The sequence below is a fragment of the Trichosurus vulpecula genome, chromosome 2 (genome assembly GCF_011100635.1).
Source record: "Trichosurus vulpecula isolate mTriVul1 chromosome 2, mTriVul1.pri, whole genome shotgun sequence".
Lineage (NCBI taxonomy): Eukaryota > Metazoa > Chordata > Mammalia > Diprotodontia > Phalangeridae > Trichosurus > Trichosurus vulpecula.
The window spans coordinates 82,579,488-82,601,467 of record NC_050574.1 but is presented as its reverse complement, the minus strand read 5'-3'; the positions used below and the strand labels follow the sequence as shown (position 1 = coordinate 82,601,467).

The window sequence follows — 21,980 nt, the reverse complement described above, 5'->3', positions numbered from 1 at the left end:
AACCACCCCAGACCAATACTGCCTCTTCCTTCTGGGTGCTGGGTGGGTGGGCCAGAGCCCCAGGAAGCCCAGGGTCCAGTTCTAATTAGCCCTTCCAGGCCTGACATCCCAGGCTAGGGGCCTGGGAGAAGGAATGAGGCTGCCCACTCCCAAGCAAGCCTTTGTGTCCATGCAACCCCACTCAGCCACCCATGAGCCTTGGGAAGCACAAAGGAGGCATCAGAACTGCTTAGACATTTCCCTTTTATACATATTGCAACAAGTTCTCCATAAAACATTCATCTCAAATAAATTAAAAAGTTATCCTTCTGCCTCCTTGGCATCTAAAAACGGAGCCCACCTCATATCCAGCCCCCCTCCCTGGGCTCCTGATTGTCCAATGGGCAAGGGGGATGGAGAAGGAAGGACTAGGGTTCAGGGCTGGGCCTGGCAGGGGTCCTGGGCCCTTCTTCAAAGGCCTCCAGCAGAAAGGGTGAGGTGACTGCATGGGCCTGGGAAATGGCCGCCAGCTCCTTGAGGAACTCAGGGAAGACCACTGCACAATAGACAGCATTCTTGATGCGCAAAGCCTCACCCTGACGCTCAGCAGGGCTACTCCGGAGGGGCAAGGGTGAGGTTCCCAGAGCTGAATGGGAACCCAAACTCCCACCCAAGCCAAGGGCCGGGCCAGGGCCTTCACGGCCCAGTTGTGGGACTACTTGGGCTGCCTGCCGGGAACGTGTTGGACTGTGTGCATGACGAAGGAGCAGCTCTCCCAAGGATGGCTTCCGGGCCTTCACTAGGAAGCAGGAGAAATGAGAGAGGGGATTATAGAGGGGCCAAGGTTGAGCTGGAGATCATAGCCCCACACATTCACTCTCAGGGAAAGCCAGACTTAGGACACATCTGGAAGATGGGCTCCATCTATTCCCCAAGAATATGCCCAGGACTGGAAGGGGAATGGGAGTAGGAGGAACATAGGTAGAGGTAAAGTGCTTTCCTGGGACACTTTTCACCTTTCTCTATTGCTATAATTCCAGCAGACCCAATCTTTCACAAGTACTGTTGCACTCAAGGCCAGCAGAAACAAGGAGACAGCACTTTGCTCTCCATTAACCCTCCAGTGTACTGTCCCACTATAAGTACTCAATGTTTCTGCAGTCATATCTGCTAAGCCAATATCCATTCTTGCCCCTGGATCAAACTTGCCATCTCCTTTCATCAGTAGGTGGGCCACTGCCATGAGATCCCTCAATGTTTCTCCTCATCTTTAGTTATCTATTTCCTACCCCAACATTCTCATCCTTTCTTCTGGCAAAGACGAGTCTTCAACTTTGCCAAGGCTCGCCTGTCTACCTGCGCCCTCCATGATCTCTTATCGCCTCCTCCAGGCCATTGCTCCCTCAAAAAACTGCCATATAACAGTTACTCTTAAAGTCTCATAGACATCTGTGAATTCCAGGGCTGTTGAGTCCTGTCACTTCTCCCCATCTCCCTCTAGCATGGTGCAGTGTAAAGAGTACTTGGTTTGGAGTCAGAGATGTTGGGTTCAAATTCTGGCTCTGACACAACCTATGTATCTACGGCCAAATCATTTAACCTCTCTGGTCTCATTTCTCCATCTATAAAAGAAGGGTGTGGGGGAGGGTTTGGACTAGATCACCTCTAAGAGTTCCTTCCAATTCTAAATCCTTACTATTATGGCTCCCTCTCACTTCTGTAACTCAAGCCCTCATTATCACACCCTTGAACTATGCCTGCAGCCTCTTAGTTCATCTGCCTACCTCCCACCTCTCCCAGTCCAGTCCAGCCAAACGCAACTTGAGCATGTCCATCACTAGTTTGCTTCTCAAAAATCTTCAATGGCTCCCCATAAACTACAGGATAAAGGCTCAACTATCCACATGCACCCCAATTATCCCTGGCCACCTACTACTCTTTCATAGAAATTCTCTACTCCAAAACTTCCTAGCCTTATTTCCATTTTCCCAAATTCTCCATTTCTATCCAGCTGGTCTCCTCTCTCCCATCTCCTGAAAACTCCCCAATCTTTCTGACTCCAAACCTCTGCTGAAGTTGTTTTCCCTTCCTAGAATGCCCTACCTTTCCATATCTCCAAATCCTACCCCATCCTTCAAGGTCCAGTTCTAACCTCATCTGCTCCCTAAAGCCTTCTCTGTCCACCCGAAGAGACCTCTCCCTCCTCTAAATTCAAATAGCTCAAGCTGTCTGTAGCAAGTATTACAAAGTGATCAGACACCACCTGGTGGTACTTTTGAACACATGAATATGAGCTCCATGAGGGCAGCAACTCCATTTTCTAGTTCTATGTGTCCTCAGAGAATAGCACAGAGCTTCACATTCAGCAGTCCTTAATAAAATATAGAAATGATTGATGTGACTGGGTTCACTTAACCTCTGTTGCTTCAGTCTCCTCACCTATAAAAAGGGGGATGATAATATCTATATCCCAGAGTTAAGGATCAGATGAGATCATCGTAAAGCACTTAGCACTTAGCACTATGCCTGGTACATAGTAGGTGCTATATAAATGTTAGCTATTTTCATTATTATTATTTAGAAGTTGTAGTCCTCAACATGAGGATTGGAGAGTCTAGACTTCACCAAGGGAGGTGGAGATGCTAGGAAGATGGAGGACTAACCCAGGAGGTCACTGGGATTAGAGATTCCAGGTAAGACTTCACTGACAGAAGGATCAGAGGAATAGGAAATCAAATGAAGAGTTCAGAGGAATTAAGAATTCCATAGGGCAAAGGGCCTGGGGTATAACACCTTAGGAAGTATGAACTGGGTCTTTGAGAACAATAAGGAAATCAGAACTAGAGGTTTGGGGGTGGAGAGTGAGAAGCCTCTCAGAAGGGGTCAGAGAGATTGAGTCAAGAGGTCTTACTAAGGAATTCAAAAGGATTGAGGGGAAAGGACCTCACCAAGGGTATCTGGGCGTCGTGGGACAGATCCAGTCCCAGGACCCTCAGACCAGTCCAGCTTGCCCCGGGCAATGAGGTACTTCTTGGCTTTGGAGAGTAATGCTGGAAAGTCCTCCTGGGAGGCTGCAAAGTTCTCAATCTTGTTCTTCACTGAACCCAGCACCTGTGCAGCAGAACTTAATGATAGCTTTTGCACATTCCAGGCTGTTCCCATACCCCAAAGGCCAGGCTCTTCCAATTCCCCAATTCCTACTCCATGCCCCAAAACTGACATATGTTCCTAACTCTGGGTTCTTTGGATGAGCCCAGATGCATGCCCTTACCCCCATTTTTCCTCACTTGACACAATACACATGAATATTCATCCCCTGTACACAAACAGCCCTCTCCTAAACAACCCCATTCCGCTACCCAGGATTCATCTCTATCATGAACACGAATGAAGAAACTCAACACTCAGCAAAGCTGAGTGCTCACCAGCACACAGTCAGTTAAATAGTAGAGCCAAGCCTTGAATGTGGGTCTCCTGACTCTTGCATCTCCCCCCTTCCTAAGAAGGATGACTCTCCTTTCTTACCTGAAGCAGGGACTTGACACTGGGCTGGAAGACCATGTTGGTGTTGAGCAGGAAAGAACGAAGCAAGGGCTGGGGATAACAGGCCAACTGAGCCACCAGCCCCGTCAGCAAGAAGTTGACATAAAGTGAATTCTGCAGCATGTTCTCCAGTTTGGCAAAGAGCACAGCCATGAAGGGGCCTGGGAACATGGTACACAAGACACAAGGCTTGCACACACTTCTCATTTGGCTCATATTTCTAACATATGAGACAGAGGACACACATAAGCTTCAGAGAACTCTCCTTTCCCTTAATGATACCTTATATCCTCTGCTGTGTAAGTTTACTAGAACTATGTATTACTGAGGGGAATGATTGGTTTACAGTATACTACAGGCGAGCAGAATAACTCTACTATTAGTGGAATGTGAAAGTTATCTTTAGGTATATATTAAGGGATGTCACGTGGAAAAAGAGGTTAACTTGTTCTGCCTAGCACCTCAGGGTAAAACTAGGAGTAATAGGTACAAGTTGCAGAGGAAGATTTCCAGTCAATGTAAAGAAAAACTCCCAAAGTCTGAACCACCCCGCCCCCCCCCCAACACACACACACACACACACACACACACACACACACACACACATATACACACATATACACACACACACACACACATACACACTTCTGGCCAGGCACTACTCATTAGGGATGCTAATGACAGGATTCCTGTACAGGAATATGTAATTTGAAGTCATCCCAGCATGGCAGAAAGGGCACTCTATTTGTAGTCTTAAGAACCTGGGTGAGAATCCTAACTCTGCTACTTTAGCACTTGGGTGATTTTGGCCAAAGAGCTTAAACACTCTTAGCCTGAAGTTATGTCTTCTATAAAAAAAAGAGGTAGCTGGACTGCACCATAAGCTCCTTAAGAACAGGGATTGCTTGAGTCCTCAATGCTTAACAGTGTCTGGCAAACAGTAAGCACTTAATACTTGTTGACTGACTGACTGATTTATCAGTAAGGTCTCTACAAACTCTAAATTCTATGCTTCTTCCAACTGATTCTGTGATATATGCAATCAGAGAATTAAGAGCCGGATCTTAGAGGTCATCTAGTCCAACCCCTTTTTATAGATGAGGAAATTGTACCAAGAGAGGCCAAATGATTTTCCCAAGATCACACAAGAAATAAGGGGCAGAACTAGACACATACCCAGGTCTTCTGACTCCCAACCCAATCCTTTTTCCACTGTTTCAAGCAGGGACAGTAGCCACAAGAAACTGTAGCAGTCTCTATAACTAGATTGAGCACATATTGGGGTAAGAGTCCAAGGCTCTTTAACTCAGCATTTCTGAGCTCTAGGAGTCAGCTGCATTCTACCCTATTTCCTGAAGTGTTAGTAAAATCATTTTGAGAAACCTTGCCTCTAACTCTGGGAGGAAAGCAGGCATCCAGGCCAAGATGAGGCAAATCCACAGGACCTGGAAAATTCTGGCAGCCTAAGCATCCAGGTGGCAGAAGGAGAGGGGAAGGGGCCTCCACCCAAGCATCTATGGGGAACTGGTTTATAAAGGTTGAGCGAGACAGTAGATAAAATGGGACAGAGTCTGGCCAGCCGGTCATCTTCCTGACATGGCTACCAAATCTTCACAGTGGGAATCATTATTTAGCTTCAGATGTGTCAATCAGCTTTCCCAATAGAGATGAGTCAGAAGACCCAGAAGCACCCAGGTAAGTCCTCAATTCAGCTCAAGGTGTTAATCAGGGCACAGAATAGAAAACAAAGAGAGCTAACAAAGGAAAGTCAAGGTAGTCAAAGAACCAAATAAAGAGAGCTCTTGGTTTCAGAACAGGAAGGAGAAAAGGAAGTAATATAAGGACTCAAGAAACCCAGATTCAGGTTCTGACTCTGCCATTTATTAGCTCTGTGGTCTTACGCACTGGATCTCACTAAGCATCAAGTAAGTGTCCCTATTTGTAAAATGAAGGGTGTAAGAAAGAGAAGTCAAAGAATAAGAGTTAGAAGGGACCTGAGATGTCATACGTGAACAACTGCAGGATCACTGACCAGAATGAGAGATCTTAGACCATCTCTAAGTTCCTTTCAGTTCAAGCACTCTGACTCTTGCCACCAAATAGGTGGCGAGAAAGGGAAGGTGAGGATTACAGGACACTACTACCCTCTAGGCAGCATGGCCACCCAGGAAACTAGACCAAGATGCCAACACTTGTTACACTAGACAGGGAACTAGTAGTAAGACTGGACTACTAAGTGTGATTACACCAGACCAATCAGGACAGAAGAAACAGGATGTGCTAAGGTAACTACAAGATCTAGACTCAGGCCAAGGAACATCAGAAGAGAATAGCATTTCCTGTGGCCAAGAATCAGAAAAATTTGTAGCTGAAGGAGATGACCACAAAGTAAGATCAGGACAGACTAAAGCCAAGAGAGAAAAGTTCAAGGTCATGGACAGAAAAGTACCTTTGTTCTTTCTCCTGAGGACTCCCAAGAAGGCATAGTGTAGGCTGCAGAATAAATGAGCAGTCCTAAAGCCAAAGGAAAATAAATGCCTGACTCACATAAGACATGGAAGAGGTAAGGAGATGCTGGTTTGAGCCACCTCTGTCCAGAACTAAGAATCCAAGACCAACCAAAATTCAAACAATGAGGAAAACAATTCAGAGCTCAGTGAAAACCAGAAATGTAACTAAAGCAGGAGTGCAAAGATGGGAGAGAAGAAACCTGAAAAAGATCAGACGGCCTCTCCTCTTTAACCCAGAAGTGACAACAGGTTAATCTCCAACTCTACACTAGCTAAGGTAGTCTTTTCCAGGATATGTTTCCCCCATGCTCTTCAGTTCAGTAGCAGGAAACACTTAGAAAAGCTCAGACTTGGGGGGAGGGAGGGATTAATTTGTTGATGACTATGGAAGCATACAGTGGCCGGGGTGCCCCCTGGTGGAACTTCCTGAAGGTGGCAGCTAATCAGAAGGGTAGGGTGGCAGACCCTTTGCTTTGGTCCTAGAGAAAACAGTTAAATTCTGGAGCTGAAGGACCAAGGGACTGCTTCAGCACCAGGGATATGGGGCTTCAGCTCTAATCCAGGATATGTTACATACATGCCTCCCACATGTATATTAGAGCACACACACAGGCCTCCAACACAACACATGGCGCATGATTCCTACAGGTGACAGGACATAGATAAGCCTTACATAAATGAAACCACATCTACGTGCCTTCTAAATAGAACAAGATCACAGTACAGTGAAAGACCACTGGTAAACCTGAAACAACACAGTCTCCTCAGGAGAAAGAACAAAGGTACTTTTCTGTCCATGACCTGGAACACAGAAGACCATTTACAAAGGGGAAACTCATGACCAGAGAGTGCGCCTTGGAACACACATGACATGATATGACATGGCATGAATGCAAAACATGGGCCAAGACTTACTCAGCAAAGCATAAAGAAAGCATGAGAAATCAGGGAGGGCAAACATACATGAAATGACACACACAGAAACAACATGAGCCAAGAGACACATGATAGTGTCAGAATTAATACAGCTCTGGACTGTCCGGAAGACAGTTTGAATCCCTCCTTCAATCCTTGCTACCTGTGTGACCCCAGGCAGCAAATCCCTTAACTTCTTGGAATTCCATCATTAATAAAGTGGGGCTAAAAATAGCAAATACTTTAGGGTTGTTATAAGGAACAAATGAGACAATGTATGTAAAGTACTTGGCAAACCTTAAATCCCTAGATAAATGTGAGGTCTTATGATTACTGTGGTCTCATCCAACCCAGTATGAATATAAGCTAAGGTGCACAGAGGCCAGGGAACCCCGCCATACAGGATGAAAATGGGAGAAATGGGCAATAGCAATAAGAGCACACATGGGACACTGCCCAAAGGCACACAAAACACCAGGGTGAAGGGCTCACCTGTGAAGGGTTGGCTGGGCAGCTGACTGGGAATCCGAAGAGGGCTGCTGAGGAGAGGGCCAAGGGGCTCAGGTGGGCAGCTGAAGCTCTCGTAGGCTGCCTCCTCCTCTTCAGGAAGCAATGGGGATTCATGCCCAGAATCTGGCCCAGCACCCCCATTACTCAGTGCTACCTCCAACTCTCTTAGTTCCCTCCCAAAGCCCTCCAGCCCAACCAACCCTCCAATCCCCCCCTTCTGTTCCCCTACTCCCTCACCTGGCCCCCGACGTACTTTCTTGACCCCCTCAGGCCAAGGCCCTAATGCGCCATTGACCTGGAGGGAGGTCAGCAGGCCAGAGCCCTCTCCCTCCCCCAGAGACAACATCCGTACCCCCCCATGGCCCCCACCTCCTAGTTCTTCTTCCTCCCCCTCCCCCCCATCCTCCCCATCCTCTTCCTCTGGCTGTAGGCTCCGTTTCTTAGTCCGAAGGCCAATGGGGCCAGAGCCAGGGTCCACAGGGCTAGGGTCAGCAGGGGGCTGCTCCCCATCATAGGGGGCAGACCAGAAACGGCAGGCATGAACACAATGGTCCACACAGTGCCGAGCCTCCCGAAGATACTCTAGGTAGTTGTCTTCCAGCTCGCCTGGCTCTTCCACAGGGCCAGGCCGGTGGCCAGGGCTGGAGGCCGGTGATGGGGCCAGGCTGGGAGAGCGAGGAGCGGGGCTAGGGGGCTCAGTGCCACCCAGGCTCTGCTGCCGAAGGAAAAGAGCAAGGCGAGATGGTGTGGAGGGCCGGGTTACTGTCACCACTGATGAAGAATCTAAATTGGGGCTGCCAGGGCCTATGGACACAAATGAGGAAAATAAGGGTCATCAAAGGAATCACTGTGGAATGAGGGCAAACTGATCATGGGATAGGTCAGGGCAAGGCAGAGGAAGCAGAGTCAGGATGAGGGAATATTAGAGATAAGAAGACAGATAGTCAGAACAGATCAGGATAAGTGAATCTTCTTCCACCTCCCTTCACCTTTCAAATCATCATTCTAGCCCCACCCCTCCATTCCCTGGGTTCCAAATGGGAAAAAGGATGGAAAAGCTGATGGGGGTATAGACCAAAAATAACAAGGAGGGAGCTGGGAGGGGACAGGAGGAAGATAGAGTTAAAATGGGATTAGGAGCTAGAGAGAGCAATATTCAGAGGCAGGGGTTGGCCCAAATCCTTTCCACCCTAGACTTTGTATGTGGGATTAGACATACTCCATTACAAGTTCCCTCCCAGGAAGCCAGCCCATATTTGCCAGTGGCTATCCCTACCTCGAGCCCAAGAAGTCTGCTCCAGGTGGGGTGGACTTGGGGCCCGATGCCGGCAGCAGCGAGGGATCAAGGATAGGAACTTGTCAGCTGCCCGCCCGTATAGGTCCAGGTCACGTACGGCTCGCTTCTGGCTCAACATAACATGGTTACACGGGACCAGATACCTGAGGAAAATGGAGGAGCAGCAGCCTGGGGTCAGATACTTGGGAGAAAAGGAGTCTGGAGACACAGAAACTAAGGCTCAGGGTGCTTGGGGGGTTAGGGCCCAGGAAATCAAATATGGGAATCAGGGAAGGCAGAGAGGTAACCATGGATTGGGGTGGGGGGATGAAGGGGGGAAGTAAGTAGCTGATGTCAAGAGGAAGACTATGTTGGAACCCTCTCTCACAACCTTCTCACACCTAGCTAGGGAAAATGCACAGCTGAGCCTACTGAGGTCTCCCAAACAGTGCCCTCCCTTCACCAAGCCCTCTTGGGGGTACAAGGGATACTCTCAAGTAGTTTAGCTATGCTTCCACTCACAGTACCTAAGCACCAGCTGCAGCACCACATCCTCACAGTTGAGGTTCAGAAGGGTCCTGAAGAGGCTCAGAGAGACCATGCAGAGCTAAAGGGGAAGGAAGGGGTCACTTAACCAAGAGTCCCCACCTCCCACCAGTCCCCAGGCTCAGGGCAACAGCAGAGAGCTAGGAGGAAGAGGTCATCTGCATAAAATTCTCATTCCCTGCTAACCTCTACCACCTTTCAGTAGAAACCATGTTGATATGGGTAAAGCCATAATCACCTACAACTCTCCCTCCCATCAGCTAAAAATAACTCACATTTCTATAGCACTTTAGGGTTTACAAATACTTTCCCCACAAGAGTCCCATGACACTGGTAAGTAATGTTATCCTTATCTTACAGATGAAGTAACTACCTAAGGTCACACAGCTTGCAAATGCTGGAGCCAATATTTGAACCCAGGTGGTCTGACTATAAATGTCTAGTGATCTTTCAAGGGATAATTTGCATGGAGTCTCATACTCAGCAGGGCACAAAGAGACAACCCACGCACATGTGAGTAAAGGAAGGCAGCAGGGACCACAGGATCAACGATGAAAGACCCATTCTTTCCTTCCAAGGGGCAATCTACTTATCGGTTTGAATTTTTGTCTCATTAGCTGTGATGTGACAAACTGGATGTCTGCAAAAAACGTCTCTAGTCCTCTCTAGTGCCACTCTCAACCCCAACACAGACCTTCGTTACCATTCATCTCTGGACTACTGGAATAGCATCTTAATGGGTCTTCCCACACCAATACATCTTTCACAAACTGCCAGAGTAATCTATCTGCTCTGTCCTTTCCTCAAAAATCATTAATGGCTCCCTACTGAGGAAAGTTGAAATGACTCTCTCTTGTTGGTATTCAAGGCTCTTCACAATTTTGTACTCCCTACCACCTTTCTGATCTTTTCCCATGCACAGTCCCCTCCACACACTCTGAATTCTAGCATAAAATGGACCATTCTCTAGCATCCTATGAGTGCCTTTGTTCAACTGTTCTCTATGCCTGGAATCTCTTCTCTTTCCTCCTCTTATTCTGGTGAGTTTTTATCAATCCTTTAAAACCCAGTTCATATGCCCCCTTCCCCACAAAGCCCTCCTTCACCCCAAATTGGCAATGACCTACCCTTTCAGACTCACTGGACATTCTAGCTATCTAGCAGAGTCTCAAGGCCAGCACAGCACAGCCAAAAGAATGGGAAGCTTAGAGTTAGCTGTAAGACCTAAGTTCAAATCCTGGCTTTGCCATTTACTGCCGGGGTGACCGTGAGCAAATCATTAACCTCTCTAGGACCCAGCTTCCTCCTCTATGAGAGGACTGGGCTAAATGACCTCTAAGCTTTCTTCCAGATAGAGATCTTGACCCTTATCTAAATTGTAAAGCAGCACAGTGCCAAACACAGGGCTGTGCACATGGTTTGTCTGTAGAATGTTGAACTGTATCCCTGAATATCTGCAAAGACTATTCTTAAACACTGTAACTAAGTGTGTCAAACTATTCAGTGACAATGTAGCTGAATATCTGTCTGTGGAGAGATTAGGTAACCAGAAAGGTTTGCCCTAGGAAGTAGGAGGAGCTTCAGACAAGGAGAGATTCTGAGTCATCTTGCTTCTCTACAGCACAGCTGCTTAACCTTCTGTGTCATGGGGTCCTTTTGGCTATCCGGTAAAGCCAATGGACCCTTCCTCACCATAATGTGTGTGCTTTTTAAATCATAATTGAAGGAAATGCTAAATTTCCATTCAAGGTTATTGAAAACTAAGATGTATTTTTTTTTTCCTTTCCAAGTTTATGGGCATCCCTAACATCTATCCATGGATCCTTTGTGGTAAAGGTGGAGGGGCGGGGTTATGAAGCACAGGTTAAGAACCTCCTTTCTAGAGGTATCACTCAGGAAAAGTACAAAGGGGAGAGTCAGGAAAAGGAGGCTGGGGAGCAGAAACTAGGAAGCCCTAAGAGTTTTGAGTAGGAAGAGGGAGAGGAGGGGGAAAGGGGAGGGGAAGCAGGGCAGCACACAAAGGAATGGAAAGGCTGTGCCATGAAGTATAATTATGTGTGCAGATGTCCTTAAGAAGCACTGACCCAGGATGGAGGGAGACATAGTTCCTTTACAGATGGGCACAAGGCTCAGGACTGCCTGATATTTTCTTTACTCCTGAAGAACCCCCTCTCCCAAGATCTTTGGAAGCAAGAGAACCTCTGTAGCTGCAGCTGCCAATTTATCTTTAGGTTCTGGGGTTCCTCACTTCCCCCAGATTCTCTCTGCTAGGTATGGACACAGAATCTCAGTTGCATGAGACCTCTGAGGTCAGCTAATCTAACAGGCCCCTGTACAGGAATCCCCTCTACAAGACACCTATAGGCAGCCAGCTGTCACTTGAAGACCTCCTGAGGCAGGTCATTCCACTTTAGAAAAATTTTAATTGTTTGGTGTAAGGCAAAACTTTCTAAGTAAAACCTCCCTCTATAACTTCCCCTTATCGTTCTTGCAAGGAAAAATCCAATCTCCCTTCTACATGAGAGCCCAGCACATAAATGAAGAAAGGTACCATGCCATTCCTAAATCTTTGCTTCTCCAGGCAAACTCCAGCCCCTCCCACCAATCCTCATAGGGCATGAAACCGAGGTCCATCACCATCTTCGTTGCCTTCCTCTAGACACTCTCCAATTGCAATGCCTTACCTAAAGTGTGGTGCCCAAAACTGATCTATACCTACTGTCCTTCCCCTTAGCTCAACAGCAGAGGTTAGAGGTTACCCAAAGTGTGAAGCAGTAGAAAGATCATTAGCTCTGGGGTCAGAAGACCTGGTCCAAATCTCAGCTTTGGGGGGGTCACTTACTACTTCTGGACCTAAGGGAAACCACTTGACCAGCCTGGGTCCAGGTTTCCTTATTTATAAAAATGAGACAATTGGATTAGAAGAACTCTATGATTCCTTCCAGCTTTAAGGGAAAGAAGTTAAAGCAAAAAAGAAAAAACTGAGAACATACATAGTAAAGTAACAGATCTTGGAGAGAAAATTCTAAGATGGTCTTGGGAAGACCACCTTCTAATGCCAACCAGCCTGGGAAGAATACTGGACTTTGAGAGCAGGAGGTTAAGGCCTGGCTCTACCACTTCCTAGCAGCAGCAAAGTTATCAACCTTTTTGAACCTCAGTTTCCTTATCTACAAGGAATTCAATACCAAAACCTCAGAGTTGTGAGGTTCGGTTCACATGAAAGCTGGGAAAGTTGGGAAAGCTCTTTGTAAACCTTATACTCCTATATAAATGTCAACTGTTACTAAAACCACCAGCAGCTATTAGTGGCCATATGGCTATGAGAAAGTTTAACTTCAGGTTACTCATCAGTAAAGGGGGTGACAGCACTCCCTACCTCTCCAGCATACTATGAGGAAAGCATTTTATAAATGATAAAGGACCATGGCATGTGAGTTATTATAACAGGGGCCTGGTGAGGAGCCCTACATTTTTCATACTAGGGCCAACCTAACAAAGTTTAGGAAGGCTAATCACCAGGTTGACCAAAGTGTGATGAAATTTTTGGCCACAATTGGTAAAAGCTGTCTATTGAGGTAAAGAAAGATTGTGTTCTGTGTTTATGGATAGAGTACCCAACACTGACAAAATCATAGAAGAAACAAATTAATAATTAAAAAAAAACACATCTGCTTCAAGGAAGGAAGTGGTAGTAGGCCTGCTCTTGAGATGCTTCCTCCCCAGAAGGCCTGTTGTGTGCTTGTCCCCAACATCTAAACTCTATCTCAGGTGACCTAAGAGGAAGGACTGGTGTCTATAACCATGCATAAACAGTATGAAGGTATCCTGGAGGTCAAGTATAGATTGTTAGCAACAAGAAAAGCAGAGTTCAACCTCATACCCATCAGCTGTATGGTATGGTTCCTTAGAGAAAGGAAAATATTAGTCCCAGGGTCTGGTTCTAAGTGTCAGCCCCCTCCTTCTTAGCATCACTGCTTTGCACTCCTAACTCCCCTCTTAGGTTTTAACTCCTATAAGAGTAGGACCAGTAACTTAATCAACTTCATATCTTGCACAAAGGCTGCTAACACAGTAGATGTTCAGTAGGTGTTTGTTCATGAACATGGAAAACTAAAAGAAGCCTGATGGCTATCCCTTGGACCAAAAGGCCACACAGGAGACTGAGCCTAAATGAGTTATCAGCTTATAACAAAAGGTAAGAAAACCTGAATACATCTAAGCCATTGCCATTAGAAGTGGCTATTAAGCATGCATAAGACAAATGAGGACAGAATATCCAGATACTTTAGAGACTATAGGATCTTATCAGGATGAGGGGAAAAAACTGGAGAGAATAATTATCTCCTGAGGACAGTAACCAGCAAACGCATTTGGAAAATCAGTGCAGGCATGAAGCCAAAGTGGAAAATCCATGGCCCAAGGAGGACACAAGCCTTGTTCAGAGATGAGATGATGCAAGGTGGGTCAAAGGACAGCAGTAAGGATATGGGAGCAGACAAAAATCAAGAAGCACCCTGACCTAGGGGCAGTAGCCATGACCAAGGACAGGAGTTGTACCCGTGAGTTACTGCTGATTCGTGAGACGAGGGTGTCAAGGATGGTGTGAGCATCATGCCGGTGGAGCAGCAGGAAGCGCAGGAAGGTTCGGAGTAGGGCAGGTTCGGATACGCTGCGAAGGAATAGCTCCAGGTACGCTGTGCTGGCAATCATCTCCTCCACAGAGCTCTGGGAGTGGGGAGGGGGGCGGTGAGGGGGACGGGAAGGGAATCAGGACCCCCCCCACTACACACACATATCCCAAGTTGACAACTATTCCCCAGACTGAGTACTAGGGGAAGATGGAAGGAGAGTGTGTGTATAGGGGGAGGGAGAAGAGAAGGGAAGAGGAAAAGAGGATAATCTTCCACCACCACCATCCCCAGGGCCAGTGGAGTCGAGATAAGATTTAAAGACATACCCAACCCCACTCCCAACCAGTCCCCACCTCCTGTCCTGCTCCACACCTTGTGCAAGGCGGGGCCCATAACGGGCACCAGGAACCCATTGTGAATGTAATCGACCAGCTGCTTCTGAACCATTGGGTGAGCCACCTGCAGGGGATTGATGGTGAGGGAGGAGGCAATCTGGCCCCCAGGACACTGACAAGTAAAGTGATTACAGAGACCTCCAGAGACCCCCCCCCACACACACACACACTCTGAATGAAGATCTCCCAGGAAGCATTCCAATCCCTCCCTACCACCCTAAAGTACACATTCACACACAAAGCTCCCTAATAAACCACCTTCCACTTGGATAGCTGAGATAGACAACTTCAGGCAAGTTTCCCACTGTCCCTCATCCCCCTGCTGCTTCTTGATTCCCCTTACCTGAATGACAGCATTGCAGAACTCTAGGGAGCTCATAAAGAGTGCAAGGGCTGGCACACCCAGCCAGTCTTCCCGTCTCAGGCAGTGCCAGTCGTCCCCTCGAACCTCTATCTTTCGAGGTAAAGATGAGTACAGAGCGCTCAGTCCTGTAGCCAGCACCTGGGGCCATAGCAAATGGGGGGACAACCTGGTTACCAGATGATTCACACCCCATCAAAGCCTTCCCAACCTAGGTGGCTAGCTCCCTGGGAGATGTCTAAGGTGGAGGGCAAAGGAGGGAGGAGGAGGAACAGGAACCCAGGGCTCACCCTTGCCTTTTCTACTACCCTTGGGGCTGGGCCATCACATATTAAGTCCTTCCCCTCGCCCACCGTGGGGGAAGAAGGGTCTGACCGGGCAGAAGTAGGAGTGGTCAGCGATGTATTGGCCCACGGTGGGGCTGCCAGCCGACAGTGCCATGAGTAGCAGCAGCGCATCTCGGGCTTGCTGACCCAGCGTCCCTTCTCGGTGCACAAAAGGGACAAGGCGGGAGAAGAGCAGCAGACGAGGTGCAGCTCCTGGCTCAGGAGGAGGCTGTAAGAAGAGCTCAAGTAGTGCAGGCTCCCGAGCCACACACACACACAGCTGGCTAAGCAAGAGCACAAGGCCAGCATCCAGTGCAGGACTAGTGGGAGGACCACAAGCTTCCAGCAAGGTCAGCAAGGCCTCTCGAACTGGCCGGTGATGCAGTAGTGGCTGCCGGGCCTCACTCACCAGCATCTCAAACAGCTTCAACTGCTCAGCCCGCCTTTCCTCAGCCCCTAGCCCATCCCCAGGCCCATCCCACTGCAGCTGCCAGGCCAGCACCCTTGCTAGAAGGTCCTCATGAAGGGCAAACTCCAGAAGGGGGCCTGGGGCTGTGGGAGCTGAAGGAGTCGCACGGTCCTCCACCAGCAGCGTCAACATCTGGTACATGTGATTGTGCACAGCACTGAGGTCATCTGACCCTCCAGGGGCTGCTTGGGGGGCCCTCCGCTCTAGGATCCTGACTACCTACAAAACAGAGAAGAGCCATGGGTGTAGTTTCTGGGACCTTCTCAGGAACTCATCCCGCAGGCGCTACCTCATGATACCCTCTTCACTTATACAAGAACAAGGCACAATCTCGGAAACCAAAACCAGACTCCCTTTTTCCCCACCCCTACCACAGATAACCACTCATGTCTTCTTTGGCTCCCTAACCCCAGATTTAGGGAAAGACTCACTAAAGAAGGGCGCAATACAGGTAGAGGGAGTAGTTCAAGGAAGAAAACTAGGGAAAAATGGTACAGGGTGCTTACTGAGAAAGGTAAGGACAGGAATAGGGTCACTGAGCAAGAGCAGGCCAGAAGGAGGCAAATGAGCAAGTGGGGTCCTACCTGAGACCAATGGTTCTTGAAGACCATGAGGCAAGTCTCTGGATCAGCAGTAACAGGAGCTTGTAGACTTGTAGTTCGGGGAGCACGATGTCCAGGGCCCCGAGGGGCCAATTTACTCAGCCAACTCATCTTCTCCATGGGGTAGAAGGGTGGGCTGGCTGGAGTCCCAGGGACACTCTTGGGGTTTGCCAACTGAGGGCTCCCTCCACTTGTGGCTCCCACTCGCTTCATCCAGTTTGGAGGGATCCGCAATCCTCCATGGTGGCAGGGACATACATCAGACTATAGGGATAAAATGGATATAAAAGCTGAGCCGAGTACAACATAGGCCCACTCAGAGTTAAGAAACTGAGGCAAAGTTTAGAGACAATCTGGCATTCCAACTGAAGGAGAGCACCTTAGCAAAATGGTATAGAGGTAGGTATCAATACCCAAAACCTTCTTAGAACTGAGCCTCTCAATATCTACCTCCCTCCCTTTCCATCCCAGTATTGTTGAGTACAGACAGACTATTTGTCCTACTGATTTTCTTTATGTCTGCTGCCTGAATGGAGGCTAATGCTTTCACTCTGCCACATAAATACACATATATACAGAATAAACACACACTAACACATTCTCTGTCTTCAGGAATATACAACATTCAGAAGACTCAGGATGGCTAATAGGAAAAGGGAAAATGTGGACCCTTTCTCCCACCAAAAGCTGAAGAGAAGTCACATTAAGGAGGTAAAGGTGGTACTTGGCTTCTAAGCACTCACACACATACACATATACACACACAGCATCAAAGTCACTTAAAAGTCACCATCAGTTATACACAACAGCCACCCACACAGTCCAGAATTACACAAAGTATGAGGAGGAATGAGGGGCATGCATAGGCCTGGATTAGTGGCAAGAGGAACTCAGGGAGGTGCCTGCCATCCTGGCAAGACTAGGCCTCTACTGTAAGGCTCCATCACCACCACCCCCACTCCTCCTCCCTAGGGAACTCCACAGCAACCAGGAGTGAGGAGTAGGCTCTACATAGTCCACTTGGTAAACAAGCCTCTCCTGCTCTTCCCAGAGAAGACTCTGGAGAAAAACCTTCAAAGTTCTCTTTATCTAGGCTAGTCCAGGTCCAGCTAACTGTCCTATGGATAGTCACAATTCATTGTCTTAATGCTCACTAGATATCCTACTCCCCAGTTAATCTGTAGGGAGTGGGACTGGGAGGAAGGAGGCAGTGCCTGGGCCAAGGTAGATCAAGGCCTGAAATTTCTAACCATCTCTCCTCTCCCTGACCATTGTCCAAGCACAAAATAGCAGTGCCCCCTCCCACATATGCTAGACTAGTTCAATGCCAGAGAAGAATCAGGCAGAAACATACCCTCTGAGAAACGTGTTGGGGTAGAAGAAAGAGCCCAGTATCATAGGACCCTGGGCCCAAAAAGCCAGGAGAAAAGGTTTAAGAGATTACCAGTGACCTGAAACCAGGCACTCGGCCAGGAAGTGCCAACAAAAGTCACATAGGCACCGAGTAACCAAGATGCCAACCTGCCCACTGAATTCTATCCCTTAGCAGTGGGGCAGGAGGGAGTAGCCCAGTTTCAGCCATCAACCTTTGCTCCGGGTGTGGGCCTCACCCCACCTAGATGGGACGTCTTCAGTAGAACTAACTCCCAAACTTCCCAGAGCATTTGTCAGGGAAATTCACCTTCCTGAAACTGCCTATGAATTTGACACACACACACACCCCCTACCACAACACCAAACAAAATGCCCCATGGCAGAAATGAGCTGAAGTCTCCTCTGCAGAGAAGAGCAAGGACAGGAATTCACTCACCTAGCTCTAGAAGAGCCTTTGAATGACCTCACATAAAGAAATTCACAGACATCATGCCTCACATATAGCAACACCCACCCTATCCACCATTCACACACCATAACCCCTACCCTGTTATGTACACTTCCTCCCCATTACCTATTACTCCTCATCCAAATATTATTTAAGTCACATTATATCACAAGATCAAGGAATCTCCAAGTTGGAAGGACCTTAGAGCTCATCTATTACAATTCAAACCTGAAAAGGTTATCTCTTTTATAACACCCATGACAGGGAACATAGGAAATCCTAAAGTAATCTAAGAAATCAGAGAATTTACCAAATTGGAAGACATTTCAAAAGCCATCTTAAGACCAACCTGGTAAAGAACCCTGCTTGTAACATCCCAAATATGTGGTCATCTAGCTAGGTGGCACATTGAATACAGCACTGGGCAGAGAGTCAGGAAGACCTAAGTTCAAATCTGGCCTCAGACACAAGCTGTGTGACCCTAGACAAGTCAATTAACCCCTATCTGCCTCAATTTCCTCAACTATAAAATAGGGATAATAATAGCCCCTACCTGTGAAGATCAAATAATATTATATTTGTAGACCCTTCATCACAATACCTGGTACATAGCAGGTATTTAATAAATACTTCTTCCCTTCCTTTCCCCTCTACCTCAAGACTTCAATTGAGAGGAAACCCACTACTTCCCAGGGTACTGCTGTCTATCACACCTCCTCACTCGAAGCATTTTCATTGGCTGTCACCCATGCATGGAAAGCTCTCCCTCCTCAACTCCACCTCCCAGCCTCTTTCCCTGGCTTCTTTCAAGTCTCAGCTAAAGTCCCACCTTCCAAGAGAGCAGGGACAATCTTTTACTTTTCTTTGTATCCCCAGCATTCAACATACCGTGCTTGTTCATAATGTTAACTGACTGACTCCCTTTTCCTTCTGCAGGTGAGTTTTCAATCTAAATGCAGAAATTGATATTTGCCCTAAAACTTAATCTTATTCAATTTAGGTAACTGTTTTAATAAGTTAGGACCAGCCAAAAAAGTGGATGAGAATGAGTCAAAGATGATTCTGAGGTTTTGAGATTAGATGCCTAGGAGGAGAAAGGTAGTACTACTTCAAGAAGAGGTTCAGTCTGGAATGTAACAAAATGTAGCTAGGAAAGATTGTTCATTTCAATAATCAAGTCAGAGTGGTGGACACAAACAAAACGAAATCTCAAATGAGCCTATGAGAGATCTTCCTTTACCACTTGAAAAAAGAAATGGATCATTGCTTCTTCTCATCTATCTCACTCTGCAATTTCTTTTTACCCTGTTTGTTCTATTCTTTCCTGGATAAAGTACAAACTCCACAGCCAGACAACCAAAGCCTTCCACAGTTTGACGACATCCCAGGTATTCAATCTTATTTCCTACTTCACCCTTACATACAATCTTTGGTCTAGTCTCACTGTCCCCCCAATATACTTTGGCCCTTCCTTCTTCAGCATCTCTGTTCGCTCCATTCAGCCAGCCTTCAGCACCCTTCTTCCTCTTAACCCCTCTAAATCCCAGCTCAATTCCTACCTTACCTCAGAAGCAGTGCCTGCTCAGCATAGTTCTCACTGATCTTTGAACCACTATAACCCTACAGTCTATATCCCATTTATTTAGTAGATACATATTGCCTAATAGTGTTAATCATCTTTGTGTAGGTTTATAGTTGCCCTAATTAGATTGTATGCTCCCTTAGGCAGCCCATTCCACTTTTGGACAGTTCTAATTATTAGGAAGGTTTTCCTCAATTGCGTTGAGATCTGCCTCTCTGCCACTTCTATCCGCTGCTGCCAGTTCTGTCCTCCGGGGTCAAACTGAGTAAGTCTAATCTCTTTTCCACAAAAAAGGTCTTCAAATACTTGAAAAGAGCAGTCCTGTTGCCCCATTCACTAATATTTTTGTATTAAGATGCCAGCTTCCACAATCTTATAAGACTATGAGAGAACTCCTCCATGTCTGGGATCTACTTTGGTCCCATCCTTCTTCCCCTTCAATCTCCTCCCTCAATAAACTCCTTCCTGATCTTCCTGACAATCCATGTCTACCACATCCTTCAAGTCCCGTCTCAAAATTCACTTTTCTCATGGATTCTCAGTTAAAAGACTTCACAGAGGTAACCTAGTTCAAATTTTGCCTAAGGCAGGAGTCCTCTCTACAACACTCAGAAAGCGGAGCAAGCAGCCCCTTCAGGGGCACCTTACTAACTGATTTTGAAGTGAGAGTAGCCAAGTTAGAATACAGTTTCTGCTATTTCTACCAGAGTGACCTTATGTAAGTCACCTCACTTCTCTGGTCTCTGTTTCCTCATCTATAAAATGGGAGGCAGGGGGTGAACGAGAGGATTTTCTGAGGTCCCTCCTAGCTCTTGAGTTTCTATGAAAGTCTTCTCTCTAAGCTAGATCATTACTGAAACCTGTAATAATAAAGATTACTGAAATAACAAAAATTTAACCAAGCTACAATCGATGCCTAATATACAGAAAGATCTGATACAACTACATAACTTAGTCCCGTAGCCTCATCTCATAAACCTGCAACATGACCTTGCCTTCATCAGGACATTATCATCACTCTGTACTCACTCTACCACTAAAAGGTCATTCAATAGGCTTTCTACCTTCCTCACTTTCACTCATGTTGAATATACCATGTTCCCAAGTTGCCTCAGTAGAGAAAAGCTTCTTTCCTATACTTCTGGTGGGAATTCTCTAAGAAATTATTATTTATTGAAGGCTATCACACACTTGTACATCTGACATTTTCCCAGAAAATGGGGAAATATCAGAACTGAGACAATAAATCAATTTAGGTGGGTCAAGCTAACATGGAAAACTGTTGGCAAGTACTGATCATTCATATGTGTTCTAGTGTCTTAATGCCCACCTCACCCCTGCCCCATCCATAAGCTCAAGGAACAACTTAGGGCTCCAAATGAACAAAAGTTCCTGAGAGCAAGGGGGAAAGGGCAAATGTGAAGAGAACAATTATGAAGGAAAAAAAAAAAACAGGAGTTGGGTTCTAGGTAAGCCTGGAGAAAGGCCAACAGGGTTTGCTCCAGTGATGGATGGCAACTGGCCACAGGTGAAGTCCAGTCCTAGACAGAAGCTAGGAGGTTTATTTAGCTGCAAAGTTGTACTGGCTTCTATGACCAGATTAGAGACATCTTAGAATAAACTTTACATGCTCTATTTAACATGACAAATTTGGGGCTGTGAGGGTTGCTTTGTTATTTTACCCTATTTTCCTAAGGAGTGAGAGAAAGCCTTTTAAAACCTTCATCATAGCCCAGTCTGGAACCAAGGAAAAGAAAAAAGATGCATGGGTTACTGAGGGGCTACAAAGATTTCACAGGACCCATGACCTAAATGGTTTTAGGGGTCTTGGAGTGAGAGTCTCATCTAAGGTGATTGCATAATATGAGAAAGTAAACCAATAAGACATCCCCCCACTTCCACTTGATATGAATCTGGTCCACATTTTTCTGCTCAGGATCACGTTTCTTCGTATTCTATGGAACATTTTCATGTCACCCTTCATCAATGTTGTGAACATTCAATCCTCAAGGTCCAGTCACTCCTTATATATGCCCTGATCAAATCATTATCACCTGTCATGTATGTCCCCCATGTTCACCCCACCTGTCATGTGTTCCCAGGGCCCAAATATTCCCCCCACCTGTCACGTGTTCCTCACAACTGTCTCACCAAGATGCAGATGTGTGTGTGTGTGCATGTGTGCAGAAGCCCTCCCCTCTGGGCCTTACACACACAGACACCTCCCCCCCCATCCGGAATCTAACATACTCAGCCCCCCTTCCCGGGAGTGCTTTACACACTCAAGCCCCCTCACGGGGCCTCCCCCTCCCAAGCCGTCACCAGGAGCCCCATCCCACGGGCCGGACCTCACCGCTCCACTCTCGCGCTGCCGCTGACCCCGTGCGGACTCCGTAGCAGCCGCCGCCGCCGCCCGCGCTCTCAGGCCGCCGCCATAGCTGCCCGGTCGCCTCCGCCCGCGCCCCGCCCCTCGGGGCGGAGGGAGTCCGCCCCCCGACGTCACCTCGCTC

At 47.2% G+C, this 21,980-nt stretch overlaps 1 protein-coding gene across 3 annotated transcripts; it reads right to left on the bottom strand.

Annotated features, from left to right (window-relative positions):
* Positions 1 to 229: 229 nt before the first annotated feature.
* Positions 230 to 21,956, bottom strand: FAM160A2 (family with sequence similarity 160 member A2). Of its 3 annotated transcripts, none has more exons than XM_036747193.1 (12): positions 21,824 to 21,956; positions 16,049 to 16,330; positions 15,045 to 15,683; positions 14,652 to 14,810; positions 14,286 to 14,372; positions 13,840 to 14,007; positions 9,261 to 9,340; positions 8,734 to 8,897; positions 7,440 to 8,261; positions 3,505 to 3,683; positions 2,928 to 3,090; positions 230 to 778 (listed from the first exon to the last, which is right to left on the bottom strand). In XM_036747193.1, exons 2-12 carry the CDS (start codon positions 16,277 to 16,279, stop codon positions 408 to 410), a joined length of 3,063 nt encoding a protein of 1,020 aa, XP_036603088.1. In that variant the 5' UTR covers positions 16,280 to 16,330; positions 21,824 to 21,956; the 3' UTR covers positions 230 to 407. The 3 variants fall into 3 exon arrangements, with proteins under 3 accessions (XP_036603088.1, XP_036603089.1, XP_036603090.1); XM_036747194.1 differs by having other exon boundaries at positions 21,819 to 21,919; XM_036747195.1 differs by lacking the exons at positions 13,840 to 14,007; positions 14,286 to 14,372 and having other exon boundaries at positions 21,824 to 21,929.
* Between the last annotated feature and the right edge of the window lie 24 nt (positions 21,957 to 21,980).